This window comes from Cucumis melo, chromosome 8, assembly GCF_025177605.1.
Source record: "Cucumis melo cultivar AY chromosome 8, USDA_Cmelo_AY_1.0, whole genome shotgun sequence".
Taxonomy (NCBI): Eukaryota; Viridiplantae; Streptophyta; class Magnoliopsida; order Cucurbitales; family Cucurbitaceae; genus Cucumis; species Cucumis melo.
In genome coordinates this window covers 1385896-1398562 of record NC_066864.1, presented here as the reverse complement: position 1 = coordinate 1398562, position 12667 = coordinate 1385896, and the positions used below count along the sequence as shown (strand labels likewise).

Here is a 12667-nt window from a genome sequence, read left to right as displayed (position 1 = left end):
GGGGAAAGGTGAATGAATGGGATTGGGGAATAGATGTGGACAGGGTTTGTTTCATGTGTTGGGTTTTGGGGATTCTGAGACACCCTCCTTCCGCATGGCCCACCCTTCCCCTTTTGCCCACTGCTACCCCCCACATGACATGCCCTCTGCTCTCTGCCCTCTTTCTCTACCCCTCCCTTCCTTCAACTCCCATACCCAAACTCTTTCCTCCTACCAACAACTATACACCAACGCAATCCTCCTACAGAGAATAGGGATCAACTAATCCAAGTAAGCAATCAAAATATCATAGCGAGTGAGCCACACAATCACGAGAGAGTGAGCACAATAACCATAAGAAATAACACTTGCATGCCGTCTATACGAACTCAACAACAATTTCAACAAAAATTATTTGTTTTTGAAAAATCTGTTGACTGCATGAATTGTTTCGATCGGATTATATTTAATGTTAGATGATATATAATTAAATTTATCTTTATCTTTTAACTTAAGTTTTTAGATTAATCAGTTGTTTAAGACGATACAAAAAAATATTTGCTTGGGAGAGTTTGAACCATTGACTTAAGTTTTTTGAATCAATCGATGATTTAAAATTTAACAATAAAGGACTACTTTATAAATTTCGACATAAAAATAAAGCAAAACAACTTTGTTCTGAGAGGTTGTTTTAAATTCCTACTTTCAATTATTTACTCTTACATCAATACATTTAACTTGACACTCAAATTTGTTTGCCAACATAAAATTTTAAACAATAGAATAAAATAAAATATCTACTCCACAGAAGCCCGAACACATTAAATTTTAGTTTGGGCATGGTGCTTTGTCACCAACAATTAGACAATTATACAAAAAAAAAAAATATTTCAAAAACATTTACAAAATTAATCCAAACATGTTCGCCAATGACTTTTTCAAGTTGCATCTTTTGTTTAAAGATGTTATTTTGTGATTATAATATAATAAATGCAAACGTGTTACTTTTTTCCTAGATATAAAACTTGGCATACAACTCAAGAAGTATCGACGAATGTCAAATAATTTTATACAAAAACATAATTCAACTAACCTAAGTTTGTATAATCAATTTTTATATAATCTCCATCGTCATTTTGACTATACAAATTTAAAGATTGACAACACAGAAAGGCTTGTACTGTATTAAAAATTTAAAAGCATATTCTCGTCAATATATAAGGTCATATTTTTGTGTGGGAAGGTAAAAAGTAAAATCTCCCCTATTGTCGGGGTTAAAAAACAAATATACGTAGTTATCTTATAGGTACAATTTTGGGACCACGAAATCCCAGTTTACACTACCTGAAAACAAAAACAGTTTCGATAAAAAAAAACACACACACACACACAAAATACAAAATATTTAGATCAACTGAAGTGAAGCATGTCCACGTCACCACACTCACCACTTCCAACTTCAATTCTATCCCCCGCCCGATATACAGAATATAAAGTTTTGAATAATATACGATATGGTTGAACGTTTGCATCACACTTATTACAGATTTAAAAAAAAAAAAAAAAAAAGAAGAAAATTCGGAATATATATTTAGGGAGAAGGCTTTGTATTTAATTTAAAATTTTAAAAATGAGAAGGCAACGGTATAAATTATGGGGTCAGTGCGCATAAATGAGGTAAACGTTCGGGGTCCAATAATTTAGAGGAACAGAAGCATATAATTTAGTAAAAAAGAGTTGTTGTTGTTTTGGATATATAGCCTTTTCCTTTCCCCGTAATTGTACGAAAGCGACGGCGAAAGAAAAGAGGTAACCCCACACCCATAACACTCACACTCGGTCCATAATAAATAATTTTCGATAATCAAACGGGCAAAATTTCATTCGACACACCACCCCCCTCCCTCTATGGACCACATTCCTAAAAACTATCCCTTTTTTTTTTCTTTTCCTTTTTGGAGTGGACTGGCAGTTATGCTTAACAAAAAGTAAAGAAGGACTATTATTCCAAAAGAAGCCAAAAAATGAAAGCCAGAAACATATTATAAAAGGATAAGTTGTTTGGATGAGACACCTACAAGTTGGATGTATATATATAAGAGATCGATGTTAAATTTTGGTAAAGGAAAATATACTTAATATCCACGTAACAACAACGGCAAATTTGTACATTCTTTGCAAAACAAAGAAGGTGTTACACACTTTTGTGATACTTGCAATACATACTTCGATGCTTAATAAAGTTAGTTTTTAGGAAATCTGTGTAACATCTCGAATTTGTTGCATTAATATATGCTTATCTTGCTTCAGACCTCTCCCTCTTATCTATAAAGCTTTTTTTCCTCGTCTCTTTTTTTCTCTAGGTTTCTCAGCCAAAATTTCACTCTCAAATTTTTTCTTTAGGTTGTTCTTCGTGCTCGATTGGGCTGATTATTTGTTTCCTAACTCACATTTGTACGAATTTTTCCTTGAGTGTAGAATATAATTCAAACTATGAAAAATATTTTATATATATATCATACTATGAGCTCAATATACAAATAAAACACTACCAAAACTATAACACAACAAAAATAAAATATAAAACCCACACAGAAGACTCAATAACACATGCTTAAAGAAAACAAATAATAATAAAAAAACAAAGCTTCATAAATTTATTGCGAAGAAACTAATCGTTAAAGAGAGAAACACTTCACTATCTAAGGTAAAGACAAAATCAAAGACGATACAACAAAAGAGAAACAAAAATAACAAACCAATTCAATAGAAAAATTGTAAACACCCACGATTTAAGTGAAAAAATAAAAAAAGAAGATATTATTCTGGTCTCCACGTGAAAAGTTGTAAATCAGTTAAAATAACAAATTACCACCATGAATATGTCATGCGAAACATAAACAATAAATTACTTGGACTGCATATCAAATTCAATTGAACTTTGTATATGAAAGATCTTATAGAAACATACATCTTCCCTGCAGTAGCACATCTCTTAAATATAAGTAGATCAAAAAAAATAAAGGATATTAAGATTGGAGTTCAACATAACACAACAAAATCCCTCATGATATCATAATATTAATTAATTATTAAAGGATTTAAAAAATGTCACAAAATAAATGAAAAAAAGATATTGTCGCCAAAAGAATTGTAGGCTACTACTCGGAATTTTGAGGGGCAAAGGGTGTAGTCCAATAAATTTTGATGAAAAAGGGGTATTTTGGGTTGAGAAACGGACACACCGATTCACTGCTGACGTGTCCTCCGGTGGGGGAGGTGTCTGTGAATCTGCCTGCAACAGATCTCACCCAACCCCTTTTCTTCTTCTTCTTCTCCTCTTCACTTCCCACTTCCCACTCACTATACACTCTCTTCCTCTTACTCGCCATTCCTTTGAAGCGGAGTTTCCTTTGTTTTGGACTGCTCTATCACTTTCCTCTCTAAGTGAACCTCGTGAGCTTCATGGGAAGCTTGCTCAGAGATCTGAGCTTTAATTTTCCAACCGGTATATTTGATTCTGCTTTTCCCCTCTTCTGATTCAGGTGATTCTTCTTCTTTTCTTTTTGCTTTTTTTTTCCATCTTCTTCAACCGTTTCGCTTTACCCTACCCTTTTGTGTTTTCCTTTTCAATATTATCTTATCTTCTTTCACTCTCGTCCTCATCTTGTTCTCTTCTCTGTTCACAGAGACCAACCGCCATTTTTCAAGGGTTTAAGAGGATTGTACGGACGAAGTTTTGATTCTCCATGACTTCCTTTGAGTTTTTCCCTGTTCGGGTTTTTTCTTTTTTCTGCTTGCTGAAGCTGGAGTGAGCTTGTCGCGGGTATGCATTGGAGTTTGCTTGTGTCTGCTCATTAGGTTTCAGTTGGAGTAGTATTCGTATTGCTGCTACTTCCGCTTGATTCTCCGGTGATAAGCTTCATGGTTTACTCGACCCTGGTTTTCTGGGGTGGGTGATTGGGAGTGGTTTGCCGATGGATTTTCTTTGTTTCTCATTTTTGACTTGGCGGAAAGTTGACGAGGTTGGAATATAAATGCTTGACATGGATTCGTTGAAATAGAATCTAACTTTAACTTTCGTTGTTTAGATAGGAGGACCTCTGCTTGCCTAAATTGCGGGATATTTGGAATTCATTTTTGTCATAATTGTGGAGATTTGACCTCGCGTTGTCTGATTTGATAATGCAATATATTTCGATTCGTTTCCTTAATTGTCAAGAAAATTTTCGACCAAATGCATTTATATTCTCATCATGACTAGAGCTGTCCGCGATAGAATTCTCAAGGAGGCAAATGGTGATATCAGCGATCATCTACGTAACCACATTCACTTGACGAACTGTATTCACCTGAAGAATCACATGCACAAGCACAGCCCAATCTTGGCTGACAGGTCTCTTATGAGGGATCTCATTGTCCTTCAGAGGTCGAGATCTCTCAGGGACCCTTCAGCTAGTCCTCCCTCATGGCAATCTCCCTCAATAACGGATCTGCCATCAAGGATGGGCGAAAATAATGCTGTGATTCGTGAAGGAAGAAGGTCGGTTGGAACTGAAAGCCGAAGGGTAGGTAGGACAATTTCCGGAAGTTCTCCACCGTTGGGAAGTTTTGCCACATCAAAAGTTGCTCCGGCTGAGGTGAATGTGGGCACGGATGGGGTGACAGCAGCTAGTGAGCACAGTGTTAAGAGTGAAATCCGAGATGGTAGAAGAATTCGGAGAGAAGAGTCAAGTAGGAGGAGTGATAGAAACAGTGTTTTGGATGGCAATGAAGAATCTTCACCTGTTCATGATGCGCATCTTCTGCATGAGATAATTTCAAGGAAATCGGAATCTAAAGATAGAAAGAGTGAACAGAAGGATAAGCAGGTTAGGAGCATTCCATTTAAGACACTATCGGAGCAACTAAATTCTGCTCCAATAGATAGTGATGACATTGCATCTTCAAGTGCTGTACATGGGAGACGATCTCAGCAGGAGAAAATCACTGATGAACCTGAACCCAGCTTTCGTGGGAACTGCAGTGGATTGAATAGGGTTAAAAGGCGAAAATTTCGAGGTACAAGGAGAAGTCGTATGAATGTAACTTCCAGAGACACTGGAGTTCAAAATGAATTGTCGGTAGCTTCTAATACATTAGCTCATGGTTCGGTTCATTCAAAGCATAAAATGGAAGAAGAAAATGAAAATTATGCCAACAAAAATGTCATTGGTGGACCTAGAAATGGGTGTGGTATGCCTTGGAATTGGTCAAGAATTCATCATAGGGGGAAATCGTTTTTAGACATGGCTGGAAGGAGTTTTTCTTGTGGCATTTCAGACTCGATGTTAAGAAAATGCAGTCCAACTGCACGTGGGAGAGGCATTTCTGGCACACCCATAGCATCTGATCACTCAAGTTCATCTGCTAAATTTGATGCCGAGGCTCTACCTTTACTTGTTGAGGCATCTGGTTCCCAGGAAAGCATTGAAAATGCAGGCTGGCAACGAGATTACTCTGGGGAATTGGGAATATTTGCAGATAACTATATTAAACACGAAGTTGATTCGGACCTTGCTTCAGAAGCAAGGTGTAGTAACCGGAGAAGAACAAGAGGCCATCATCGTTCTAGACATCAAAATCTGACACAAAAATACATGCCACGAACATTCAAAGATTTGGTGGGACAACATTTAGTAGCCCAAGCTCTTTCAAATGCTGTCTTAAAGAAGAAGGTTGGGTTACTATATGTTTTTTATGGTCCTCACGGTACAGGAAAAACATCCTGTGCTCGTATATTTGCTAGAGCATTGAACTGCCAGTCTTTGGAACATTCCAAACCTTGTGGATTATGCAATTCTTGCGTTGGATATGACATGGGAAAGAGCAGGAATATAAGGGAAGTTGTTCCTGTTAGTAATCTCGACTTCGAGAGCATTACCGAACTACTTGACCATATGATAGCTTCTCAGCTCCCATCACAGTATACAGTGTTCATTTTTGATGATTGTGACAGCTTTTCTGCTAATTGCTGGAGTGCCATTACAAAGGTCATTGACCGAGCACCCAGACGTCTAGTTTTTGTCCTTGTGTGTTCAAGTCTAGATGTTTTACCTCATATAATTATATCCAGGTGCCAGAAATTCTTTTTTCCAAAGCTGAAGGATGCTGATGTTATCCATACTTTGCAGTGGATTGCAACCCAAGAAAATTTAGAAATTGATAAAGATGCACTAAAACTTATCACATCGAGATCTGATGGATCATTGAGGGATGCTGAAATGACTCTTGAACAGCTCAGTTTACTGGGCCAGAGAATTTCTGTTCCTCTAATTCAGGAACTGGTGAGTTATATATTTTGAATTTTAAAGAGTGCAAGAGTTGGTGATGAAAGTTTCCATTCACACTTTTCAGAGGCTACTATTTTATGTCTTGATTCTTATGGTTGAAATATTTCTGCCTACCTTGAAGTTTGACGTGAAATTCTTTTGCAGAGCAAAATTGATTTTGCGCTGCAACTCTATAATTGTCTTATCTTATAGTTCTTGACCCTTCTGTTGTCGTGGAAGAGTGAAAACCCAAATGTGTCCTTTCATCGACATATTGTGATCACAAATTTGGTCTACGCTGTTTCATAACTTCAGCTGAAACAAATAATGCTGTCTTTTATCTTGTTAACACGACCATATATTTTCTTGTGGGACAAATCATTCTTTTTTCCTGTTTTAGGTCAAGGAAGTAGCTTTCATGGATCTCTCTCTCCAAAAAAAAAAAAAAAAGAGCTTTTATGCAGTGTTGAGGGGACCTGAGATCCGCCTTGTCTTCTTGAACATCTTGATTTGATTTTCAGAATTTGTGATAGTTTCTGAAATGGTTTTTTCGACTAGTGAAGCATAAACTTGCTTGAGATTGCAACATTTTTATTCTGCAATATTTCAAGCGAAAGACTTCTCGTATTGACAAGCTATTTTAACTGATGGTCTGTTTTTTTTTTTCTGTGCACTTTACGTCTTCCAGCATAAGATAAAATAGAGTAATTTTTGGTGACTAAAATTCTGGCTCTGGTTACAACAGTAAAAGTTATTAAAAAAAAAACTATAAAAATCACAGCACCCTTTGCAATGTAGTTTGATTCATATAGTTTCCACTGCATGTAACTTTCTGATTGTTTCAATTCTCACAATTTCTATGTACCCAATTGGTTTCCAGGTTGGGCTCATATCTGACGAAAAACTGGTGGATCTTCTTGATCTAGCTCTTTCTGCAGACACAGTAAACACTGTAAAACACTTGAGGTTAATAATTGAAAGTGGTGTGGAGCCAATGGCTTTGATGTCACAAATCGCAACTGTGATTACTGATATTCTTGCTGGTAGTTATGATTTCAAAAAAGAAAGACCTCGGAGGAAGTTTTTTCGACGTCAGCCATGTAAGTCAAAAACATTTTATATATGCGATGGACCTTCATTATTCAGTTCATCGTAACTAGATTGTTGGCCTGTAAAGTTTTATAGCCCCTTTTTTTCCTTGGATGTATTAATTAGGCTTTAGTCCATTTTCAGTTTTTTGTTAAAATGTTGCTTATACAGCTTTATGTCCGGAACTTCATCTTTTGCTGCCTTTCGTTGGTTTAATTTGATCAATTAACCAATTTCAAGTTTTAAGCATCTATCAAGCTGATAATTTTTTTTTTGGCATTCTAGTATCCAAGGAAGATATGGAGAAACTACGTCAAGCTCTGAAAACTTTATCCGAAGCTGAGAAGCAATTAAGAATGTCTAATGATAAATTAACTTGGCTTACAGCTGCATTACTTCAACTTGCTCCAGATCAGCAGTATATGTTATCCAGCTCTGCTGAAACAAGCTTTAATCACAGTCCCTTGGCGCTGAATAATGTGAGTGGTAGGGGTGCATCAAGGAACGTTGATCAGCATGGTCAAATATCTGCAGGCGAGAAAGGATTGCCAACAGATGTTAAGTTTGCTGGTCATTCTGACTCGTTTGATAATAGAATTTCTAAAGGCATTAGTTTAGACAGAAAAAGACACTCTGGAGTTTGTGTGTCTCCTCAGCGGACTATTGGAACCGCTACAGATTTAATGAAGTCTAGTGGAAAGCAGGTTTCTGGTACGACTCATAAAGCCATTGAAGAAATTTGGTTGGAGGTGCTAGGAAAAATTCGGATAAATAGTATTAAAGAGTTTTTGATACAAGAGGGGACGCTTGCATCAGTGAGTTTTGGTGCAGGTACATTTTTCTAAATCATGTTCACAGTTTATTTAAAAAAGAACATTTCGTAAGTCTATTTGACTGTCAAAATTTAGAAGCATCTTAAAATTATGTATTGTAATTTAACATCTGATGCAATGAGTTGACTTTTGACAATATACCATATCTTTTGGCAGCACCAACTGTACGTTTGATATTCAATTCACATAATGCAAAATCAAAAGCAGAGAAGTTGAGAGAGCAAATCTTACAAGCGTTTGAATCTGCTCTTGGGTCCTCAGTGATAATTGAAATTAGATGTGAATCAAAAAGGGATACTACAGTGGGGAACCATTCATCAGTTACTTTACCGGTATCCAAGAACGGTCTCTTGCAGATTAGGGATATAAGTGGTAATATGTCTCAAGCTCAGTTGCCGCACTACGGTTCTGGTGAAGTTGGAAGAGGCGAAATTGTTGAAATAGATGCTTCTCCGAGGGAAGCCCATAATCAGAGAGAACCTAATCAAAGGAATTTAGAAGATTCACAAGGAGAAGTATCAGTCTCTCGGAAGAACTCAACCATGTCATCAATTTCAGAAAGAAGAGAAGCTGGAGCTCAAAGTCGGAGTCAAAGTATTGTGAGAAGCAAAGTATCTCTGGCACATGTTATTCAGCAGGCAGAGGGGTGTTCACAGCGAAGTGGATGGTCCAAACGCAAAGCTGTATCTATAGCTGAAAAACTCGAGCAGGAAAACTTGTACGTAATGCTATCTTCAAGATTTCAATTTTTCTTGTTCTTTGATATGTGGTTTCTGGAAGAGCAAAAGCATCTCCTATGCATTAGAGGACTCAAACTGTTTTCTATTTTATAGAACGAAATCTCTTTAAAATGTGTTCAATAACTTCTTTTTAGCCTTCTTCTTCTTCTTCTTCTTCTTCTTCTTCTCCCCCCCTCTCTCTCTTTCTCTCTTCCCTCGTTTTGTTTTGTGCTGCTCATATATTTGAATGTTATACAATCACATCAAATTTTAGAGTCATTTGATCACAACCTTTGAAAACAAATTTGAAAACAAAAACGTATTTCATACAAACACTCTTACTTTTTAAACACAGCATACAGAGAACCTGTTCTTGAAGGTATTATCTTACTGGCTTAATTGTTCAGCTGTAGCTTTCCTTGGTTGGGGTTAGACCCATGAAGCTACATGTACGCTTAGCAACATGAGGTAGATTATAGGCTGTTAGGAAAAAATCTCACGTCAGGAAATAATAAAGTTCCGAAATACATACATAAGGGACTTTTAAAACAGATCAATATCAGCCGCTAGAATTCACAAGCTCCTACAATCCAATACTATGTACAAGAGTGAACTGTTAATTGCTAAGCATATGTGGCTTATTTAGTTTTATTAAGCTACTGTTTATCGTCTTTCACCACTCCCTCACAATTGCAAAGGTTATGACAATTAGTTTCTACTTATGGTAGATTTCTATTAGTGAAACAGTGTCTTTTCTCTTCTTGTTCCTAGTTTATTAATTGGCCATGATGATAAGTTTGTTGCTTCCTTACGTTTCTCGGCCAAAGCACCTGCTTAATCTTATTACTTTTTTTTTTTTTTTTTTTTACAATTTTTGCAGGAGACTTGAGCCTCAATCAAGAAGCTTATTGTGCTGGAAAGCATCTAGAGTAACTCGGCGAAAGGTACTGTAAGAAGGAGATATAAATAACTTACATTTTGCTTGTTTCAGTTTTGTTATGAAGTTATCTCTTTGAAAAAAAGCATTCAAATTTTTGTTATAATTAAAAATGCATATGAACTTTGCAAGGATGGATGCAGTTCATTCATTACCTAATGAAAAATTGTGCCGGTGTTCTCAATAATCAAGTGATTAATGATCATGCGGTTAAACTAGGTCAGATTTGATGATGATGAAGGATGTTGTACCGCTTATGGTGCACTCATAATCAAGTGATTAGTGGTCATGTAGTTAAACTAGGCTACATTTGGTGATAATGAAGCATGTTGTACCACTTATGGTCATTTTACTGTCAAATAGCTTTCACTTGAGAACCCATGGCTAATTTAGAAGATTGAGTCCGTCTTCTTTTCTTTGAAGAGGTTATGATCATCCGTTTAATGGAGTTGTCCTATTTGTTGTTTTTTGCTAAGACATCCTCATGACCTTTTGCCTTTCATGGCCGTTTACTCTAATGTTTTGGTTCTGCCTCCGGATTGCATTACATATATTGTATGGTATTATTAATAATAGAAAATAATGCATCCATTCACTTTGAGTTATAAATTACTTATTGATAATTGCCTATGCAGCTTTCACGGTTGAAAGTTAGAACTCGAAGGCCACAGTCATTGCTGAAACTTGTCTCCTGTGGTAAATGTCTTTCTGCGTAGTTAGCAAGGTAATAATTCAAGCCAGAAAGGAAGAAGAGGGAGAATCGTTTAGGAAATTGATTAGCTTTTTTTTCTCTTTTAGTTGTATTTAGTTTTCTTCTCTCTTTTTCCCCATGCTGATTACTAGGCTCATTTTTATTTATCTGTGAATTCAAATTTATGAAATCAATTAATTTTTCATTCTAAAAATAGGAATGCAATCCTCATGTGCTAGACCTTTGCCCCCTCAAATTCAATTTCCGCCTTGAAATATCAGTTGGAATCTACAATATAATTCTAACTTCACTTGCACAATGATTAGTAAATTAGCATCATGAAAGCATGTAACAAAATAACATCACAATTCGTTGGAATTGTATCTGATGTCTGTATTCAAATGTTTAAGGAGTTCCATTTCTGAATTCTTTGTCAACTTTAATAATTGTTAGAGAGTACATGCATATTCACTTTAAACCCAGACACCTTGTGGAAATTTTTGTCAGCTCGGGAATGAGGTCGAGTCTGGGAATTGTTGAAATCAAATACAAATAATATCTTAGGTTGATGAGCAGCTAGCTTTTCTTTCCCTTGTGCCATGCTTCTCACGGTATAGCTGGAGTCCTCGGCCTGTGTTTACTTTCTAACATAATGAACTTTGAAGATATATATTTTTGTTCCTCCAGGAATCCATGGATATGATGATTCAGAACATTGGGCAATCAGTCTCTGATTCTCCCAGTAGTTCTTACTTGCTTCTATTCATAATACTTTTTTCTTTCCAGGATACACTACGCAATTTTATTCCCACAGAGCACTATGCATGATAGCTACTTTTTCGTTATATAAACAAAGCTTCTCTGCTGCTATATATGCAAGTCACTGACCATTAAAATTCATCCAAGTTGTAGGGTTTGAACATTATGATTTCCAGCTCCCTCTGAGGGGGAAATGCAGTGAACCAGAATAGTTTTTCCAATTTTTCTATTTCATAATGGTAATACAATATATAACATTCACGATAAATTTCTTTATTCTTTTAGCAATTGAAAACCATAAGAATGAAGGGAAGTTCTACCCAAAATTTTATGCTCCCCCGTTGGCAATCATTTTGATATTTTTAAGTCTTTTAACTTGATGAATGCAACGAATTCATGATAAGAACCACTTGGGAAGCATTAAACCTAATATATCAAAAGTTATTTCTCTTTACATGATCTGCCAGAAGAGAAGCTCACGACACTTGAGTGAAGCTGAAAAGACAATGGTCAAATTGTCTACTCGTTTAGACTATTTCAACAACTGCATGCCCATTATTATACTATATAGTCACAACACACTTCCACCAACTTAAAAGATTTGATGAACATAGAGTTATGAACTATAAGTACTGTAAAACTAACCTTCACCAACTACTCATAAATGCTCTACTCTACATAACAATAACATTCTCTACACAATCAACAACTTTTAAGTGTTTGATATGAGAAACCTCACAGTCCAATGAAGCAATCTTCATTTTATATCCAAAAAGAGGATTCATAATCTCCATAGGAGAAATGTACGAGCTCAACCCAGTCAGCTTGCTGGACCACTTGTCTTCGACTTTTGACTAAAGCAAAAAGTCGGAAAATCTAGAAGTGAAGGAAAAAAAAAAAAAAAAGCAATAAAGTAGAAAGGCAAGAAACTCAACCCAATAAAATTCCTTCACTAAAGCTTGACAATGAATTCTCAAAAACAGTTCAACCCAAAACCAGAACTAAGGGCCTCTCTCCATGTTTGATATATGGCGTTACAATGTAAAAAAGAAACCCCATTGTTTCCTCATCTCTGTCTGTCCAACAGGTGTTTGCGACTATGACACATAGCAACTCCCGAATTCTTCTATGTACTGTGAATTAGAGGCTATATGGTCTAGGTTGAAATAAAAAATAAAGAAATGGGTTTCTTTTCTTTTTCTTTTTTCCTTTATGTTTTTTTAGCCTCATGTTTGTTCTTTTGTTTCTGTTTTTCTTATTAATTCCTTATGAGAGATTGAGAACCATCCACAAAAGTGATAAAAAAGTGGGCAAGTGGTCACAGGATTAATGGCGGGTCTTTCTTTTGA

At 36.0% G+C, this 12667-nt stretch overlaps 1 protein-coding gene across 1 annotated transcript; it reads left to right on the top strand.

Moving 5' to 3' along the window:
- The first annotated feature begins 3154 nt into the window (after positions 1-3154).
- Positions 3155-10773, top strand: LOC103484430 (protein STICHEL-like 3). Its single transcript, XM_008441493.3, has 7 exons — positions 3155-3524; positions 3669-6305; positions 7171-7390; positions 7665-8210; positions 8369-8930; positions 9812-9875; positions 10504-10773. Exons 2-7 carry the CDS (start codon positions 4236-4238, stop codon positions 10582-10584), a joined length of 3543 nt encoding a protein of 1180 aa, XP_008439715.3. The 5' UTR covers positions 3155-3524; positions 3669-4235; the 3' UTR covers positions 10585-10773.
- The last annotated feature ends 1894 nt before the right edge of the window (positions 10774-12667 follow it).